Source organism: Channa argus, chromosome 13, assembly GCF_033026475.1.
Source record: "Channa argus isolate prfri chromosome 13, Channa argus male v1.0, whole genome shotgun sequence".
In the NCBI taxonomy this organism is placed as follows: Eukaryota; Metazoa; Chordata; class Actinopteri; order Anabantiformes; family Channidae; genus Channa; species Channa argus.
In genome coordinates this window covers 7636985-7658251 of record NC_090209.1, presented here as the reverse complement: position 1 = coordinate 7658251, position 21267 = coordinate 7636985, and the positions used below count along the sequence as shown (strand labels likewise).

Genomic DNA, 21267 nt, shown 5'->3' with positions numbered 1-21267 from the left:
CCCCTTTCTCCACAGGGAGGCACGGAAGGCAAAAATACTGTGTGACATGAAAGACAATAACAGTATTAAAACCCTTGGTGCCCAAATGCTGCAATTTGCATCAAAATTTGTGCTCCTTCTTGGACTCAGAGTTCAGGTAAATTTAAACTAGCAGTACGGAGACACGCAATATTTAGTTTTAGTGTGACTCATACTTTCTGAGCATCACTGTCTCTATGTCCATCACAATCATAAAATTCATAAATATGCTTAAAGATCAGAGGAAAAACACTTTTTTTTTAACTCCAGACTTGCCTGAGAATCCTTGCCAGGTTTTGAAGTTTTTTTCAGGATCAAAGAAATCTACTAAAAGTTGTCTCTACTTCCATGGGTGCACAGCAAATGAGAACTGCTAAGAGCTAATTATAGATACTTTTAATGATGCTAGTTTGCCAAAATATAAACAAAGACAGACTGTAGTTCAAGAGCATGATTATCCTTCAAATTGAACACAGTGACTAATAGAAGTGACCCAAACCATTAACAACAATTTTTGCCATGTTGCACAACCAATATTTTTTGTCATTAGAGAAGACAGGTGCTGGGGGCTGCGTCCGCTTCATTTGATGGGGGCCCACAGTGTCAGACTTTGAAAATCCCAGGTCTAGTCAAACTAAAGCATGTACAGCAAATCCAAAAACTGTCAAGTACACATACAAACATGGTAACAGGACCTCTCTAACAAGCTTCAGGCTTCATCACATTATCTTCTCCTACAATATCCTGAGGTGTAAATAAACTGTATTCTTCTCAAAGACGCACTTCTTTTAAAGGATCTGTCACAACTCTCCTTGGCAATGAGGACAGTCTTTTTTTCCGTGATGCCTTCATTGTCTAAAAACAATGGTCACAATCATCAGTTTGATGCCAATAATAATTAAGCTCCTGTTTCTTTTGTATTTCAGCAGAAAAGCGTCAGCGTTGCAGAAAAATAATACAGGAGCAGCTGAACATTACAATTCTGTCCTGTGATGGATCTCTCCTTTTAAAACAGCAATAACTTTTAAAACAGCTGTGCACTGCAAAGCTACTGTTACAACTTCTGATCTACTCAGACAGGTATGTTTGTATAGCACAGGATCATACACAGCAAAAAACTGCATCATGATGAAAATGTGAAGAACAACATCTACCAAAAGCTACAAAAACCACTTAGGTATTTCTAGCAGACAGACCTGCAGGTAGCTTAACACTTCCCGCACTGAGGACTTTATCTCCATCCTGCACTGTGATCATATTGGCCTTTTGGGCTGAAGTATCTCCTCTGCTGAAGCATAACGGCCAAAACAGCAGTTCCCTGTCGGATTAGGGAATCACTGTCAGCCGTCACCCGGCTCCACTCTGACAGACTTATTAGCAGGACGCATGTCATTGCAGAGATGGCAGGATATGAAATTGAGGGTCGTGTCTTTTTGGTTTTCTCTGCTGTGCCTTGCTTCTAGAGCAAAACAGCAACACACAACACCATGAAATAACATAAAAAGGACCCACTTGTAGCAGCAGCATTTTCTGTGCACATTGTTTCTGAAATGAAAATAATCACACTAGTTTAGATGCATGGATGTACACATGGTAAGATCTCTGTGGGTGCAGATATTAGCTGCACCTGTGAGCTTTGCTAGTATTCATCGAAATTCTTGCTCAACAGGCGGCACTAACTGAGTAACTGAAGACATTTACCGCCGTTGCTTGTGTAAACAGCAACACTAAAGATTGCCTTGAAGCTATAAACAGCAGCTGAAATGCTTTCACATGAACGTGACTGAGTGTGAGACAGTGCAGTAGTTGTGAGTGTGGCTGTTATAATCATTGATGTATTTCTCTGAATACTGTACAGTGTTGATAGAGTGTGAATGTCGAGCAAAGGCAAAAACCAGACATGGTTTAAAAATTAAATCTTTTTAAAGCAAGGTAGTTGCCAGTTATTGGCCGAGTTGCTTCAGAAGCAATCTGGTTTGGTAGGAGTTTGCGTTTCATTCTGGCTTGGTGGTGGCTGGCGAGCAGCCAGTGGCTGATTCAAAATTCAGAAATGCTGTCGGCAATCTTTGATCACTTAGCAGAGAAATGATTTGTAGTTTTCTCAACTGTTTCAGAGGCCCTTCTTCTCTATGCCTTCATTTTAGCATTAAATCTTTTTCTAGCTTTCCAATACTTAGTTAAATCCCCAAGGGCAACTCCCTAGTGGGCATTAAACTTTTCCATGCTTGTAACAAAAAGTAAATTGCACTCAATTAAAATGTCAGAACGGAGAGTGTATGTGTGTGTGTGTGTGTGTGGTGCTGCTGAAAAAGAGCCATTATAACAAAAAATCGAAAGACACAAAGTTAATTGCTCTAGAAACAATTAGCAAGACAAATTCAAAAAAATCTCGAAAACCATGAAGTACCATAAATGTCATTTGATGGCAGCTTTGTTACTGACTACTGAACATGATGTGAGGAAATCGCAATCATGCGTAACCACATGTTGACTGTCACTTTCTTTAAGCCAATTTAAAATTTGCATCTTGTAAATTAATTGAACATTATATGTTTAGAGGGATTTGTCAGCTATTTACTGGTGCAAAGCTGATTCATTTGCTGCACAATGTTTAACAGATTTTAATAATGATTACATTTAATAACTTCAACACTGATGCTGACAAAAAGTTTCTTTTTTACTAAAAGCTTAAAACACATTCATTCCAAACATTTATTCCTTGGTTAAACTCAAACTGTAGGGAATCTCATAGATGTGCAATGCCAACAGTGTGGCACTGCACATAGCAACAGGGGACTGGGGTCGAGTGCAGAGGATACTGGAGCTCCTCACTCTGAGGGGAAATGCTTGCAGTTTGGATATTGCAATTTCCCCTAACTCCCACAGTCTGCAGACAGCTGATGTTTATCTGATCTGCCCATCTGGGTCTTGTGACTAAACATCTGGTAAAGCTGCCACTGTGTATGCAGTCTTTTATAGTGAGTGATGACAGTGATGGGGTACTGCTGTCCACCCCTCCAAAAAAGATATGAGGAGGCGGGGGCGGGGAGCGACTCCATCTCCAAGATGTCAAGGCTTATACTTAAAACCTCACAAAATTAATAAGAATATTGTCCAGCACTCAAGACATTTATCTGGTGGTGTTATTCAGTGGTACGCAGTGATTATCCCACTAGTACCTTTATTAGTTTGTAATCACAACGATGAGGGACGGGCTGATTTTAAACTAGACACAAATTCACTGCCTGCAGCTCAGATTATCATCACATGGCATATTATTATACAAGTATTACCTATCCCCCCATAGAAAATACAATCATTAAATAAAAAAGCTATTTGCAGACCACCCATGTTTCTAATCATTTTTTAAGTAAAGCACTGTAAAGTGCTCTGGCAAATCATTATGATACATACATACAACATTTTCATTGTGATTATTTGATTGTGAAACAGGTGTGTTAATTGTGGTTAAAAAGCAGGGTGCAAATGTGTATCTTGCGTTCTTTCACTGCACACAGATTTTTATCATCACTAGATTTATGGCATCAATTATGTCATAGTATTTACCTGTACTTCTGTACTCCCAGGGAGTTTGTTTTTTTACCTGTTTGCCTGTTTTGAACTCATTTACAAAACACCAAGCTTGCATAGCCACCCATTTCCCATTTCTTTCACTTCTAGGGTTTCCCCTCGAACAAGATGTTTTGCTGTGACTGGTAGGTCTTCATCCATTATGGATGCTGTGTTTTAAGGGGATGATCTGTGCAGGATGATATAAATATCTCCTTTGGTTCCCAGCAGGATAAGAGAGGCAGTACAAGACAGGCCACTGTGTAGTGTTAGAGCAGAGCATCTTTATTATTTGATTTGGTGTGGAAAGTAAAAGAACGCAAGGACACACACATGACTAGGAGATAGCTTAGTGGTTTATAATTTATGAGTCATAGCAAATCTCTTGATGCCTCAATGAAACTTTCCTCTAAATATGTACTTTTGATATTTAAAATTAGAGAAATAGATACAAATTAGCCAATAATGCCAGCGACTAAAGCTCCACTTCCATTAAAATACTGGAAAATATCACAGCTGTGTAGGGAAGGGTTTGACAGCTGCTGCAACACAGAACAACTTTCTGATCCTAAGAGGCTTTTTGCCCTTTGTGTCCTCTGTTACAACACAGCAGGAGTCTTTATGTTAGCATACAAAAACAGCAGGAAGTAAGCCTGACAGATATGTGTGTGTGTGTGTGTGTGTGTCTGTATGTATGTGTTTGTATATTTGATGGTCAATTGCAAGAGCGAGAGAGTGAGAGCTGCAGGCTTCTCCCACTGTGCCCCGATCCACCGCTCTATTAGTCTGGCACTGTGGAGGAAAGCTAGCCTACTGCTGTGAGAATACACACACACACACACACACACACACACACACACACACACACACAGTCTGCAGTAGCAGTGTTGAGATCAGGGCTAGGAGAGACTATGAGAGGTTGGATGTAGAAAAGAGCAGATATGTTCTCGAGGAACATCGTTGCTTTGATTATCAGAATCCTGTGCTCCTAATTTAGCAGTACATTTCATAACCTCTTGGTAAATCCCTCTAGAGATGGTCTACATGTGCAGAGCAGTGTGTGGTTATGAAGCCTATGGAGCAGTGCCAAGCAGCAGCAAATCAGTTATGCTCAAGGCACATAGAAATAATTCATTGCAGTGCTCTGAAAGCAGCTGAGGGATGGGTGCAACACAGAACAGATTTCCTGTGCAGAGTGCTGGTTCCAGGTATTATTTCAGATTGGTCCAGAAAATATACTGGGCTTTCCAACGTCAACATGCAGCGTGACACTTGAGCTCGCATGCATTCATTTCATCAAGGCTTCATAGGCATTTACACTAAGACAAGACCTCAACTGTGTTGTAGACTAGGGACAACACTGTTGGTGAAATCAGATTAATGTGATTCAATTTCATCTTTTTTTTTTTTTTTTTTTACAGACGTTGCTCCTTCTGCTGTTTCTTCTGAGTCTCACACAACTCTACTCTCTTTACAGGAGCCTGCTGTAGATCTCACTGGATCATCTTGAGACTTTCTGCCTGGTTGAACGACCAAGAGGAGAACTAAATTCACCTGAGTGGTTTCATAGAAGCAGAGAATTGAGGCAAACCTCCCTTTGTTATTGCCTTGAGAGAACACTCACAGCGGACCCTGTACTGTTTGCTTACTGCATGTAACCAGCACTCAGAAGTGAAGTAAAATAGTGAAAAATAAAAAGGAAAGAAGAAAGTGCATGAGAAAAATAAAGCAAGGCTGCATGTATAATTTGCATCACTGAGTTTGTGTCAGAGCTAGAAGTAATGACAAGAGACTTCTGAAGATGACTGTGCTCTGAAAAATATTGCAGCTAACTTCAGGACATTTGTATATGTGCGTGCTGTTATATGTGTGCACATCCTTTCATTTTCAAAGGACCTGAGTTTGTATTTGGATGCGGATTTAGCCTTTCATTATGACTCTGCAAGGAGGCTTTGAGAGAGCGTGGACTGGCTGCCACAGAGGTGTCTACTGCTGGGTGCTGCTGCTGGCTTATTTCTTGATCGCCTTGGCAGCCAAACCCAAAATGCCAGGCCACACACACCTCAATTCAATACGCATTGATGGGGACATATCTCTGGGAGGGCTGTTCCCAGTGCATGCTAGAGGGAATGATGGCAAAGCCTGTGGGGAGCTGAAGAAGGAGAAAGGGATCCATAGGCTGGAGGCCATGCTGTTTGCCCTGGATCGTATCAATAATGACAATGAGCTGCTGCCTAATATCAGTCTGGGGGCAAGAATCCTAGACACCTGCTCCCGGGACACCCATGCTCTGGAGCAGTCGCTGACATTTGTTCAGGCACTGATTGAGAAAGACTCAACTGATGTCAAGTGTCTCAGCGGAGGTCCGCCCATCATCACTAAGCCTGAGAGAGTGGTGGGAGTGATTGGTGCATCTGCCAGCTCTGTGTCAATCATGGTAGCCAACATTTTGCGTCTCTTCAAGGTCAGTTTCTTCCACAGCACACACTTCTTACTTTACTTTTCTTCAGCCTCTTTCTAATCACTGTTTTATAGTACGTTATATTCCCTGAAACATATTTGCTGGAGTTCCGTCAGAGCTGAAAAAAATATCAGCCAATGCGGACTTTGAATCTTACACCATGTCAATATCACCACACAACACACGTTCATAGAGACATGAATCTCCTTAAAAGCTTAAATCATCTTAGTTTAAGACAATTCTTCTCACTGTCCAGAAAACCAGGCACCAATCATTACACTATTATTCTCCTCACTAATGACATTAATTTGCCAAGAGTCCTTAGTGTTGCCTTTGTCTAATTAATTCAGGGAATCCATGCATGGCACCACAAGTTCATTGCACTGCTACTGAATATACTGTAAAAGAATTTCTCCATTGTGCTGGTTCCCAAGATGCAGATATAATGTGCAGATGAAACCAAACATAAATAATATACAGTATAACAGAATTTTAGTAATGAGCATAAGGAAAGTGACAAAACTGGTTATGTTTATCTCATAATATCTCCATTATATAGTGTCACTAAGGTTTGATTACTTGTTTTCATGAACAAACTGATTTCAAATTACATATTAATTAGTAAAAATCTATACAAGCTAAACATAAAGTACTGCTCGTAATACATTCAACCTTTAGCAACTAGTTTAAAAGGCAGAGCACATTGTCAGAGAATCCAGTGATGTTCTAATAGGAAGGAACACAATATGTAGCCTTTGTTGTATCCACAAAGCCTTCATCTTTTTAAATGGCCCTATAGAAAGATGAGGCTCGAATCACCTGCTATGACATTGATTCAACAATGTCTCACTTGTCTGCTGCAATTTTAGGGCCGACTAACTGCTCAGCGCAGGGCAAGAAGGTGAATAGTAGAAAATGCCACATCACAAAACGAACTGACATGTCACAAGTCAACCATAATAAATGCTACACTCCTACAATACATCCTTGCTGCTTTTATAGAATGTGGTGGGTGAACTGACACAAGGCTGTCAGCGTTTTCCAGCCTTCACAAGCACCCATTCTCTGCTTCCACAAGCCTTTTTCTAGTGATGTGCCTGTTGTACAAACTTCACCATCATGGGAATGTGCATTGGTTACTTGTCAGCCTGTAGTGTTCTACAGTTTTTGTTATGGTTTAATCTTTCCATCCCCCTGCACTTGTATTTTTAGAGGGGTTCATTTATCAGAAAAGAGACGAAACACAAAATACTGTGAAAATAATATGAATTTGGCTGGTAGAATTAATCATTTTTTAAAATTACACCTTTCTGCTCAAGTGGAGGTTGGCAGGTACAGAAACATGTATGAGCATCTTCAAAGCAGATTAGAGAAGAAGAGAGAGACAGAAATACATCACCAAAATGTAGGAAATAAACTCACCCATCCCTAACACCTTTACATCCACACAGCAGTTCTCTGTTGCCCAGGTTACAGTATTTTCAAAAGTATTACTGCAAGGGAATTGGACTTGACTTGAGGTTCTTGAAGATGTTTTGTCTCTCATCCAAAAGCCTTCTGCAGTTCTATCTGAGTTCTATTCATATCATCTGAAGAGATGGCCTGATGGCCTTTTCAAACTAGTGAAACCATCATTAAACAGAGGAGGTGGTCTACAAAACCACTCATCAGTTACTCACAGTGCAGTTCTAACATCCACAAAGGTTAGGTTCCTGGGACTCTTCACCAGAAATTAAGGAGCCTATTGGATGAGATGTTGAAAAACCACAAGCAGTTTTTTAGTGGCCATCAAATAGCACTTTTGGAGCAGAAGGGTTCCACACACTTTTTCAGGACACTGCTAATTATGTGTCCAGAGAGGCCTAAAAACGTGGGATGACTGCCACAATGTTTGCTACTCCACAAGTCTCCAGCTCCAACTGTTCCAACAAACATGGCTCACAATGTTGCCAGACTCCTTGTGAAGGGCACATGAACTGCCAGAGCAGCGCATGGCCACTCAGAGGCTTGTGAGATATCTTCACTCATATAATTGGCAAGTTTCTGTTTGCGAAAGATTTTGACCATGAGTGTGTTTCAAACAGCATGTCCAATCCTGCAGCAGGGGACACATAATTTAAGCTTTTCCTCTTGAGCTGTATCGTCTAACATACTTTGTTTTGCGGAAAAGAGTGCAATTTGTGTGATGCTACTTAGATTTCAATAGGCCTTAGATGGACAAAAATGGTGAGAAAATTATTCACCCACTGGGCGGAGGTCAAAGCAGGCAGGAATCCTTTTTTGATGGGCGTAGTCTGTCCTTGACATGATGCAAGCACAAAAAAAAAATACTAGGAGCAGCCATTAGTTCACCACACACACACACACACACACACACACAGTGCTGAAGCAGAATTACCACAAGCTGTTTCTATTGTGTCTGACTCTCCGTAAAAGTAGTGGGAACAGATGCAAAGACGGAAAAGTGAAGAGCAAGCTTTTACGTAATGGCTGAGTAACACCTTAAATAAGGTATGTAGGAGTCAAATTTGTTCAGAGAGTGAAAATCTGACAAACGTTTTGTCAATGGACCGCTCACAGTGTCACTGAACAAAACATAACATAGAGCATTATAAACACAACAGGGTTGTCATTTTTGTCGATGTTGGTTTTCCTAATGTTACACCAAATGCATACTAGATGCAGGGAACAAACACTGCGGTGGGTAAAACACCATTGTTTTAATAGTTTTCCTTTAGGTTTTCAATTAATCCATGTAGAAAACTGGGAAGATGTAAAAGGCTGTAATCGACTAACCTGTTTCGCATTTGACAGACGGAACATTTTTCACACCGATAGGAAAACAAGAAGCAATGCAAATGTTATTTGTATGGGGCCTGGAAGTGGCAATGGTTTCATCTTATTTTTTCTTGTACTTCCAGCTGTTTCCTTTCAGGGGCCACAGCGAATCATGTGCCTCCATCTAACCCTGTCCTCTGCATCCTCTTCTCTCACACCAACTAACTTAATGACCTCTCTCACTACATCCGTAAATCTCCTCTTTGGTCTTCCTCTAGACCTCCTGCCTGGCAGCTCCAACCTCAGCATCCTTCTACTGATATATTCACAGTTTTTCCTCTGAACATGTCCAAACCACCTCAATCTGGCCTCTCTGACTTTATCTCCAAAACATCTAACATGAGCTGTCCCTCTAATGTGCTCATTCCTGGTCCTGTCCATCCTCGTTACTCCTAAAGAGAACCTCAACATCTAAACCTCTGCTACCTCCAGCTCTGCCTCCTGTCTTTTCTTCAGTGCCACCATCTCTGAGCCGAACAACATCTCTGGTGTCTCCAACGTCTTGAACACCTTTCATTTTATTCTTGCTGATGCTCTTTTATCACACAACACACCTGACACTTTTCTCCACCCGTTCCAACCTGCCTGCACTCGCCTCCTCACCTCTTTTCCACAATCTCCGTTGCTCTGAACTGTTGACCCTAAGTACTTAAAGTCCTGCAGCTTCTTCACCTCTGCTCCCTGTAACCTCACTGTTCCCCCTGGTTCCCTCTCATTCACACACATGTATTCTGTCTTACTTTGGCTAAGCTTCATTCCTCTGTTTTAGAGAGCTCCACCTGCTCCCTGCTCTCACTACAAATCACAATGTCATCTGCAAACATCATAGTCCATGGAGATTCCTGTCTAACCTCATCTGTCAGCCTTGTCCATCACCAGAGCAAAGGGGCTCAGAGCCGATCCTTGATGCAGACCCACCTCCACCTTGAACTCCTCTGTCACACCTACAGCTCCTCACCACTGACTTACAGCTCTCATACATGTCCTGCATCACTCTAACATACTTCTCTGCCGCTCCAGACGTCCTCATACAATACCACAGCTCCTCTCTTTGCACCCTGTCATACACTTTCTCTAAATCTACAAAGACACAATGCAACTCCCTATGACCTTCTCTGTACTTCTCCATGAGCATCCTCAACTAAATACTTCATCTGTTGTTCTCACCTCTGCCCTTAGCAGAGCTTCCACTACTCTTTCCCGCAACTTCATTGTGTGGCTCATCAGCTTTATTCCTCTGTAGTTGCCACAGCTCTGCACATCTCCCTTGTTCTTAAAAATTGGCACCAGTACACTTCTCCTCCAGTCCTCTGGCATCCTCTCACTCTCCAAGATCTTATTAAACAAACTAGTCAGAAACTCTACTGCCACCTCTCCTAGACACTTCCACACCTCCACAGGTATGTCATCAGGACCAACTGCCTTTCCACTGTTCATCCTCGTCAACGTCTTCCTCACTTCACTCTTACTAATCTTTGCTACTTCCTGCTCCACACCAGTCACCTCTTCTACTCTTCGGTCCCTTTCATTTTCCTCATTCATCAACTCTTCAAAGTTCTCCTTCCATCTTCCCATCACACTCCTGGCACCTGTGAATACATTTCCATCCTTATATTTAATCACCTTAACTGCACATTCTTCCCATTTCTATCTCTCTGCTTCACCAACCTGTACAAATCCACCTCTCCCTCTTTAGTGTCCAACCTAGCACACAAGTCCTCATATGCTCTTTGTTTGGCCTTTGCCACCTTTACCTTCACCTTACACTGGATCTCCCTGTACTCCTGTCTACTCTCTTCAGTCCTCTCAGTGTCCTACTTCTTCTTAGCTAACATCTTTCTCTGTATACACTCCTGAACTTCCTCGTTTCACCATCAAGTCTCCTTTTCCACTTTCCTCTTTCCTGATGACACACAGAGTACCTTCCTACCTGTCTCCCTGATAACATTAGCTGGAGTGGTCCAGTCATGTGGAAGCACCTCCTGACCACCCCGAGTCTGTCTCAGCTCCTCCCTGAAAACTACACAACATTATTGCTTTTTCAACTTCCACCACTTTGTCCTCTGCTCTGCCTTTGTTCTTTTCATCTTCCTCACCACCAGCATCATTTTACACACCACCATCCTGTGTTTTGTCTTGCTACACTCTCCACTACCAATACTTTATAGTCACTCATCTCTTTCAGATTAGAACATCTACACAAGATGTAGTCCACCTGAGTGCTTCTACCTCCGCTCTTAGATGTCACCCTATGTTTCTGCCTCTTCTGGAGGCTACAGCCATTTCCATCCTCTTTCCAAAGTCTATCACCATCTGTCCTTCTGCGTTCCTGTCCTGAAGACCAAACTTGCCCATCGCATTCTCATCACCTCTGTTCCCTTCACCTACATGTCCATTGAAATCTGCACCAATCACCACCCTTTCACCTCTGGGGATGCTCTGCATCACTTCATCTAACTCACTCCAGAATTTCTCCTTATTCTAACTCACATCCCAACCTGTGGTGCATAACCACTAACATGATTTGCTCATGATTCGCATGTTTAATATGCCATGTGTTTTAAGTCGGCTGCCCTTCCTGACACAACCCTCTGCATTTATCCAGACTTGGGACTGACACAAGAAGAAACAGGCTTGTCCCCCCCTTATGATTGCATTAATATATGTTTTAATAATAACATTAAAACTACACCAGGTCACTGCATATGCATCCCAGAACACCATCAATGCACACCATTAATATTACTTCTTGTTTTTGTTATCATGGCTAATAGTAGGGTAGGAGATTTCACAAAAGATGGGTGAAAAAGTTTGGATCCCCTTATACTAAAATTGCAAAAAGAGTAAAACAATATGTTTTAAGCAACATAGTATTTTATGCACATTCAAGTAGCGCAAATGTTTCATTATTATTAGGATTACCATAAATGGCCAAGGAGTGTGTAAAAAGCAAGGTGTAGTAAACTATTTAAAAGTATATCTAAATATAAAATCTAAAATCTAAATAAAAAAGTTTGCTTCCCCCTTGATAAGGCCTCTACAACTAGTTGTGTTAAATTGGACTTGCAAGTAGTTAGATCTCCAGAGGCATTGTCAAACAACAATAACAATAAGTTTAGGAAAACAGCTTTCAGAAGACTTCAAAATGAAATTAGTGAACCCCTAATGTTGGAGAGTGATATAAAAATATGTAAAAAGTCCACATCTCTACAGTGAAGTATAGTATGAACAGGAAGGGATTGTTAGGGAGAAAAGCTTGCAGGAAGCTATTGATTACTTCTAGACAGGCAGCATACTTGGAATATGGTAAATACAAAGTTTTGGAACAAGATTACGTGGTCTGATGAGACCAAAGTTGATTTGGTCATATTTCACACAGGTATGTGCGGCAAGAAAATTCTCTGCCGAGAGTAACACAGAGTAACAGAATAGAGTAACACCATTTCCACACTCAAACATGGGGGGGGGGTTCTGCATACAGTACAAAGAAGAAGAAATGTAGCCCAGTATTACAACATTTTAAATCAAAGCCTCCTACCTTCAGTCAAAAGGCTAAAAATGGAGAGGCTTTAGATCCTTCAATAAGATAATAACATGTTCTAGCACATAGCAAAGTCAACTCAGGAATGATTTAAACTGAATAAGGTGAATGTTTTACCACAGCCTTTTGAGTCTCTAGACTTAAATATCATTGAAAACCTGAGAAGAGATTTGATTAAAGCTGGACATGGCAGACAACAAAGCTACCTGGTAGACTTGGAAAAATTATGTCGTGAAGAATGGGCTAAAGTTACACCTAAAAGGATACAAACGCTGCTCAGAGGGTACTCAAACAGAGTGGAGGAGAATACAAAGGCATAGGGATGGTACACAAAGTATTAGAGAACATTTTATAAAGTGGGATGCAAGCTTTTGCACCGACAAAATGTTCATTGTTTTACTTTATCTTTCTTTTTATGCATTCCTTGTCCATTGTTGCTACTTCGGTGGATGAACATGTGTATTAGTTGAATGTGAATTAAACATCATGTTGAAGAAAAAAAAAAAACAATCTTTGTTTTACTTTTTGGCATTTCAAAGTAAGGGGATGCAAAGTTTGCACTCATAATGCAATAATGTAAACAAGCTGAAAAATGTTCCGACTGTGCTAAATTTAGCTTCATTATCTCTACCATCCATATCATCAATTGTACTCACTTATATTCTATTTTAATTTGTTTCATTTCATTGTTTGACTTTGTATATTCACCCTGATATGCTCTTAATTAAGGCAATTTTAAGGTACAAATGAGGATTTAGGGATAAAATAAGTCAATTAGTGAATTTTATGGGGAAGTTCTACTAAGCAATACAGTACCGTTGCCATAATAAGAACCCAGAACATATACAGAGTCTCTACTCCGGTTAAAATGCAAACTCATGAGATGTTAGAGATCTTTCAGTCAACAGTAGATGGAGTTTTTTTTGCTTTCTCTCAATCAAGAACTTCTGGTGACTTGCAAACAAAATTCAAGTGCATTGTGGAAAATGCAGGTATTCAACTGAGTGAAGTAGAAGATGATGAAGAAGATGAGTCAGGTTGAGGAAGAGTGGGTATACTGAATAAAAAACTCACTGAATACGGTATAAGATACCAAAAGCAAACTGATTACATGCAGCAACAAAAGAAAATCATGTTACTGAGCTTTCAGAGTAGCCTCGTCATAGTATGTGAACAAATATGAACAAATGCTACTAGAATATAACACTGTGGAATAAAGCTCAGTGAGATCCATTACAAATCACTCTGCTGCAATTAAAGGTAATCCTCTGTGTTTGCAGTAAAACTATTGACTGATAGGTAAAGCTAATGTTTTACTCGGATGTGGTAGGGCTTGGTTGGTTCTGGCCCCTTTTCTCCGTCATTAAAGGCACATAAAATACTAAGTAGGACTCCCTTGAGTGACTAAAAATATTTCACTGCTCACTACTTCCCTCTAATGACTACAAAAGTCAGGCTTGGCTTCTTTCAACTTATTTCTCTTTCCTCACTTGAGCTGTTGGATAGAACTGCAAACAGCGATGGTGAGTCTCTCTTCACATATAACACAGTTTCTACATGGGTCTAATGTGCTGGTCAGTAGCTGCCTGTGGCTTTATGTATGTAGCTTCTGGTGATTTTGCTCCTTTCTTTTACAATGAGTTGATTATACAATACACACAACGAGCACATGCATTAAAGCATGAAAACTAAGCATATATACCACCAATATAATGTTGGTAATGATGCTGTTTGCCAGCCTCATGAGAGAAGAATCTGTTTTCTGACTGTACTGCAATCTGTAATTGGCTTCATGCTTGCAATTGTTTTTTAGCTCCTAACTTTTGGGCTTTTCTTTATCCTCCTCACAGTCTTAGAGTGCCTTAGCAAGAAGTGTTGGCTCAGCATTTCAGGGCAGGCAGGATACCATCCCCATGGTGTGTCATGAATATTTTACTATATTATTACGTAATTTACGCCCAGGGATTGGGGTTGAAAGCTCCCTTTCTGCATCCCCTCATCACTAGGGTCGAACTCTTGGTCTGTTTTCATCAGTTGGGTTATTATATTGCCATATAAGCAGGAGAAAAGTGAAACAGCAGTTGAGGTAATTAGTGGTTGGTTGCTTATGATACTCAAGACAGAGTAAGTGTAATTAAAGCCACAGGCTTTTGATTGTGTCTGTTACACATTACTGAAAAAAAAGAGACTGAGTGGCTTGAGGAATATTGCTGCAGCAGTCAGAAACTGCAGGCACATGCAGTGTGTTTCAGGTATTGAAGCTGACATGCTGAGACAATCATACGCTTTGAGACAAAGAGTAGGGTAGCTTGGCCAGTTTCCACACTCTGTACTCTTAACTCTCTAAATTAGGTACAAGCAGGCACAGTCAGTCTGCAGGACAAGTCTTTCCTCTGTGGAGAAATGAGCTTGGAGCTATGGAGACAAATGGAGGGTAAAGAGCAGAGGTGGTAGCTAGGTATACAGAGAAAACAGGGTTAACTAGCTGCCTTTTGTACTGTCTGTGAAGCCTTGCCTTGCATCCGCCTCTCTCTTCCTTCATTAGAGACAGAGGCAGAGGCCCTCAGGCACAGAGACTTCCTCCCCCTCAGCATTTCACTGTGTTCAGACAGGGCTCTTATTGGATTACCCCATCAGCCTACAGAGAAGATACAGTGAAAGCTTCAGAGGCTCTCAAAAAATGTGCACACATCCGCATTTTACATTCCCTTGTTAATGGTCAATCTATTCATCTTCCCTGAGTTTAAATACCAACCCGGATTTTATTCCCAAGGCATCAAAAATGGCATCTGTGTCAAGTCCATTGGCACTGTATAATGACACTAAAGATACCCCTTTGTGTTGTTATTAGATGCATGGGGATGCCAGTTAAGTACAAGGCTTGATAATTTTGTTTCTCCACATGTTTTTAGTAATAAGGTGGTACATATGTAAATTTTTGAATCTATGTATTATCCTTACCCTACATTTTTGCTGCCTAAACCCAACCCAGCAGTGTGTGAAGTCAACCAAACCGCGATGGCGTCAAATAGTGTCCCTCCCTGGGGCTTCCAATAGTGACAACAAAGGGCACCTGTACGTCAATATGAGAAGCCAAGGACATAATAAATGTCAATATTTAACACTATGAAAAAAAATCATTATCTGACGCTGTGGGATAAACACGTGTTGAAAGATCTATCACTGCCAGAGCTGAATAAAAACACAGCAGCATTAAAATAAAATGTATGCGTTGCTGTGAATCTATAGAGCTTTTTAAAGGGTGTAGGTGAGTTCCATTTTGATCAGCTGTTCGCCCATTCATGAGAATAACAACATAAACAGGGCATGTTTTGTAATAATTGTGGTTTTTCCATGGGACTTAGTGTTGCATGGCTACAACTTGTTAGTGTTTTATCACACCTGGATAGTGCTCAAAAGCCATGTCCAGTCACCAGGACAGAGCCTCAACAACCTGCACCCACTGGTAGTAATTAAAGAAAAACAGATCTGGTCAAGACTATTGATTCTCACTGAGCTCACTCCTATTCTTTCTGTAATTTGGTGCACACTTTGCTACATTAGTTCATTGGCATAGCCCGCTACCTGAAACCCACCCACCTATGTCCAATAAATCCCATGTACTCCCTGAAATGCCCACAAACTGAAACACCATGCAAGACAAACAAAAAGGGAAGTGAAACAAGCAAATGCCTTAAAAACAAGCGGCAAAGCAATTATTTTCAGTGTGTTCACAGACCAGTGGCCTTTCGTTTTATCTGTGCCCTGCAACTTGACTTTTACAAGTGAGCAGACCAAATCAATCAAGCTGAAGCGTGTGGCTTCTCAACCCATGGATTGCCGACGTCCCCCATCTAGACTTCCATTCTTTGCCTACAGAGGAGGAGTTCCTTTAGTTCCGGATTAGTTCAGACCCAACTCACTTTGCCCACCCAAGCTCAAATGTTCAATTCCCCAGAATGTCATGATTGAAGCCTGCCCAGAACCTGCCTTTTATTCTTGGCACTCCCCATTCTCCTGCTCCTGTTTGCAAATCCCTCAGCAGGCAATCTGAACCACTGCTGCTAATCACCAAGCACAGTGACAAAAGGCTTCTGTGTGACTTCTCCTCCTGTGTATTCTTCTTTCTGTATATGTTAGGTTTCACTCAAATTAATTTCTGGCATTTAATTAGTGTGCACTAGCAGGCCTACTGAGGGAGTGCTGGCAGGAAAAGAAAATGTCTTTTCTTTTTTACATGTATGATTTCATCCTATTGAGCAGTGCCGTGAAATTCTCAGAGCCAAGAGGGACAGAAAAGAGCACAACATAAATACCAAAGTTTGCTTATGTCCTCTGTGCTGGAGTTGACACTATACAAATGTCTAACTAGATGTGCGCTGACAATCTGCACTGTCTTTTCTTTAAAAGTAAAAAAAAAAAAAAAATCAAATCAACAAGCAGAGCACAGGCATCATACAGTTTCCTTGGAAAATGTGTAGGTTTAAAGGCTTGCAGCTGTCTTACCTGCATAATCTCAACATCAAGCCACCAAGCCATCACAGTCTTCCTAAAATTCACTTTACCAAAAGGTTTGAGGTCTCAAATGAGACAACAGAAAACCTCAAGTGGCTCAAATAGATTTAAATTAAAAGTAATCAGTGGTGCCATGACAGCGTCCATATTGGCGGCAGGTGAGTGGTTTTTATTTATTTTGTAATTTGACAAAGCGAAAGACAAAAGAATCTGTGTTTAACTGAAGATTCAGGTATTTATATTTGTTTAACATTTAATTTAGTCTGAGTAACAAATTCTTTAATTGCATTTCCTATTGAAAACTACAGATGTCTGCAGTGGACAATACGACAGCTCCTTCCCTCCGTCTGCCCGCATGTTGGGGACAGACAGCAGGTACTGTATGTGTCTTCCGATGAAAGGCCATGAATGAAAAATGAAATCCACAAAATAACCTTACAAAGATATGAGGAAGAAACCGATCTCTAAAATTTGACAATGGATGGCTTTATGAATAAAACTATATCAAGCAGAACATAGAGAAGGATGTGCAGTTATTTATTTCATTAATTTCGACTCTGCGGGCTTCTGTGCTCTTTTCTTTACTAATAAATATAAACAAGAAAAGGTCAATACAATAAAATTTTCATACAGCCACTGTAAAGTTGCTTAAAATCTTTAAAAGAATTGTTCTGTCAGCCAAATGCCAGCCGATATCCTCAGCCTACCCTGCAGCAGGGACGCAGAGAGAAAGTTTGGCCGCCTTTAGGCTAAGTAGCTTGGACATGATCCAGTCTTCCAGCGCATGAGACAACACGGAGGCTCCCATGAGTCACTGTTGTGTCACGCAAAAGCCTGGCTTTCTGGTCAGAGGCAGTTGGGATTTACCATAAAAACAATTTTATACTAATTTTGAAATAAATGTTACAGAGGAAGGTTGATTTTGTCAACAAATTCCTTAAATATGCCATAACCAATGTGAGCAGAGACTGTTGTGATCAGTCATAAAGGATTAACTTACTGGACAAATCAAAACTTGCATCTGGCTATAATGAGGAAAAGCAAACAGATCGTGTGGGGAACATACATTACTGAACCAAATGTAATTGAAATCCATCCAACAACTGTCAACATATTTCAAGTTAGGGAACTGTTGGGAAGCCATTCATGTCTGAATAAAATGCTGGTGCTTATCCTTTGGGGGATATTGAAATATTTGTTTGGACACAGTATGTGAAAAGTTAGACCTGCAGGTGGTGGAAAAGTCAAGGCATCACCAAAGTCAGTTGAATGTATTAACTGGGAAACACAAATGTTTGTCTATAATAATTTATTATTAAACTCAGTCTGACCTAAAGTGACCAATATACTGCTTGGGGGTCTCCCATGCCTCATTTTCTCATGTTTACATCATCTGTCTGTGGCTGAAAGTTGGTATTTGACCTGTACGGAGCAAAATTGGAACATATAGTATGGGTTGATTTCTCAGAAAGGTGATATGCTGATGTTAAATTTTTGATCAGTTATTTTCAAAACTTTTGTGCCCAATCTAAACATTTCAAATTCACATTTAAAGCCTTAATCTTAAATACTGTAATTTGTTTTTTAGAGATGGACTGACTTTTATGTTTTGTGAATTACAGCCTGTTGCCTCATTAGTGATCTTATTTCAACCAGTACTGGAAAGTAGCCAGAAGTAAACTTCTAGTCTAGTACTGAAGTAAATAATGGTTCATCTTTCAGATGTTTAATAATGATGATTGCGATGTCAAAGGAATGATGGTTTATAGCTATAAATGATAAACCTGTGGTACAATAGCTATAGACGACCAGAGCTCTGCATAACAGTCTTGTGCGATAAAACCTTGGAGATGCAGCACAATCAGTAAATCTTGTTCCTTCTTCCTGTTGACATGTCATACGCGGCAGAGCAGGTGCAAGCATTGAAATGCAAACTGATGTTTAAAGGGCATTTCTGCTTCACTTCATAGCGAATTGTGGGAGTGGAGATGGGCAAATGAGGCTCATGCACCACAATACGTATTTCTGTCTTTGTGTCTACACACAGAGTTTTATGCACTTGGCCTCTGAACTTGCCTCACAGCATACTTTTAATGAATATGTCACCTAATGTCCCCGTTTCAAGCTCAAAGTTTCCATTTATGCTGGAAAATATTTCCTTTCTGTAGGATAACGACCACATCTTGTCCTACCTTTCCTTTGATTATGTAATGGAAGCAAACTGCAAACATCTTTGTTCTCCTCCTATGTGGACAATTTCCCAGTTTTTGTTATGAAATTGTACATCGCTTTGAATGCCTAATAATCACTATAATCTTTCTAATCATAGCACAAACTGTGTACAGTAGCTGTGTTTAGTTATTCTGATAGTAACAGTAAAAAAAAAGAATAACAGTCATCTCTCATGAGGCTGCTTAGCCACAAATCCTTTGTGAAATCTGATTCTTAGGAACCAGCATTTTGTGCTTCACGTTGACGCTATGTTGTGTATCCTGGGGTGTTTTGTCTTAGTCACTGGTGAACTGTCTCCTATAATACCATTTGTTACAAAGTTAAACATGCAATTTGCCCTCTGATGTAACATATCTTGTAGGTCATCTTATCTAATTCGAGCTGCACTACACGATGAAGCTTTTCTCATTCACGTACAGATGTACAAATGCAGATGATGAAAACACTGAAGTATGGCCAGATTTCTAAAAGTATTTTGAATTTATATTCATGATTTACAATTAAACAACAAAATATTTAGTTTGTAATTGTGTTTTTCTCATTTGAGGCTTCTACTGAAAGATTACATAACTTATCCCTCTTTCAACCACTTACGCTGCTGACTTTTTAGAGCCTTGTTGTGACTACAACAGCATCACACTATTTCTGCCTCAGCTTCAGTGGGTTTTCTTACTTGAATGAACAAATTCGTTGTGTCGGGGCATTTGCTGAAACTAGCGATCGTGTTGTTTCTTTAGTGGACAATCTCTGATATAATTACGTGACTGTGTGCTACAGTACTTCTACTCTACAAACACAGGTTAAGAAAAGAAACCATCCACAATTAGAAGAATATATCATTGTTTCATGAATGAATATATCAATATATCATATCATTGTTGTTTGTGGGTGTTTTAGAGTTTAGTATTTCAGAGTTTTTTTCTATATCCAATTTCTGCAGGTTTTACAGACGTTTGACTTCAGTAGCAGTTGGGTCATAGTCAAGGATGCTGTAGTTTCCTCACTCACACTACTTTTCGTAATGTCATATATCATCTCAGATTGGTGATCCGCACCCTGTTGGGCTGACTAAAAAAAGACCTCTATAAACTGAGACATGATCCACAGCCTTGGCAGTGTTGTGAGCCACTCACAACACTCCTGATTCATAGTAAATTAAATGTCAACAGAGGGGCAGTTTAATCACATTAACAATGTCACATTCCTTCCTTCAGCATGCATGACTTAGTTATTCAGGGAAAGGATTTACTACTCTTAATATTGCAACATCCGGTCCTTTGTTTGACCCCAGATTTACTGTCTTATGTGCCTCAATGACACGGCAAAGTCAACAGTACAGATGGTAAACCCACAAGATCCCATTGACCCCACTGGAGCATGACTATTATTTAAAAGCCGAGTAGTATTGACAGTGGGGGGAGTATAGTGAGTGGATGGACTTGTTCCAAAGTCATCCAAAGGTTCTGTGCCATGATTAAATGATAGGACAGTTTATATTGGAGGAATCAATATATGTGAATGAGTGTAACAAATTAAACCTTCTATTAATTCTGTCATTGATATGTTCAGAATACAAATTGATACAAATAGTTGTTTAATGCATCAGGAGAAACTCACAGTTATTTGCTGCATTTCAATTTGCCCATACAATTATTGCTAATCTTGTCTTAATTGTCTCGAGTTATTTCCGTTCTTGTCTTTTCCTATTAAAAACCCTGATACACTAGATACTGTGTGCAAGACAGTTATTTGACTTGGTGCATGGCAAAGGAAAACAGAAACTTTAAGACCTTTAAAACACATATTTCATGTAAATTAGAGTAATAATTCTTTTTGGTACAAATGAAAATATTCCTCACAATAAGAAATTACACTGCCAAGCAAGGGAAAGCTTTAGATAATTATATTCAATTAAAGACAGGAGGTAATTATGCCCATTGTGAGGGTGAAACTCACTTTTACACAAACAGAAATTAGTTTCAATGGTACTTAGTAGGCTCTAAGTGTTCCAGATAAACCCTGAGGAAAGTTTGGGCTTAATCAGTGTATTTTCTTACAGTGGATCAGCTGCACAGGATAAAGGTCATAGCTG

The 21267-nt window shown here is 40.1% G+C and overlaps 1 protein-coding gene across 4 annotated transcripts in view; it reads left to right on the top strand.

Annotated features, from left to right (window-relative positions):
• grm4 (glutamate receptor, metabotropic 4) overlaps positions 1 to 21267 on the top strand; it is a 169052-nt gene that overhangs the window by 45192 nt on the left and 102593 nt on the right. For 2 of the 4 annotated variants that reach the window (XM_067528207.1, XM_067528208.1), the window contains one exon: positions 5066 to 6052. The exons of 1 other annotated variant lie outside the window; for it this stretch is intronic. In XM_067528207.1, the coding sequence (XP_067384308.1) occupies positions 5522 to 6052 (531 nt within the window). In that variant the 5' untranslated portion in view covers positions 5066 to 5521. Of the gene's footprint in view, positions 1 to 928; positions 1099 to 5065; positions 6053 to 21267 lie in introns of those variants that run through there. One more of the 4 variants, XM_067528209.1, reaches the window with a different exon arrangement.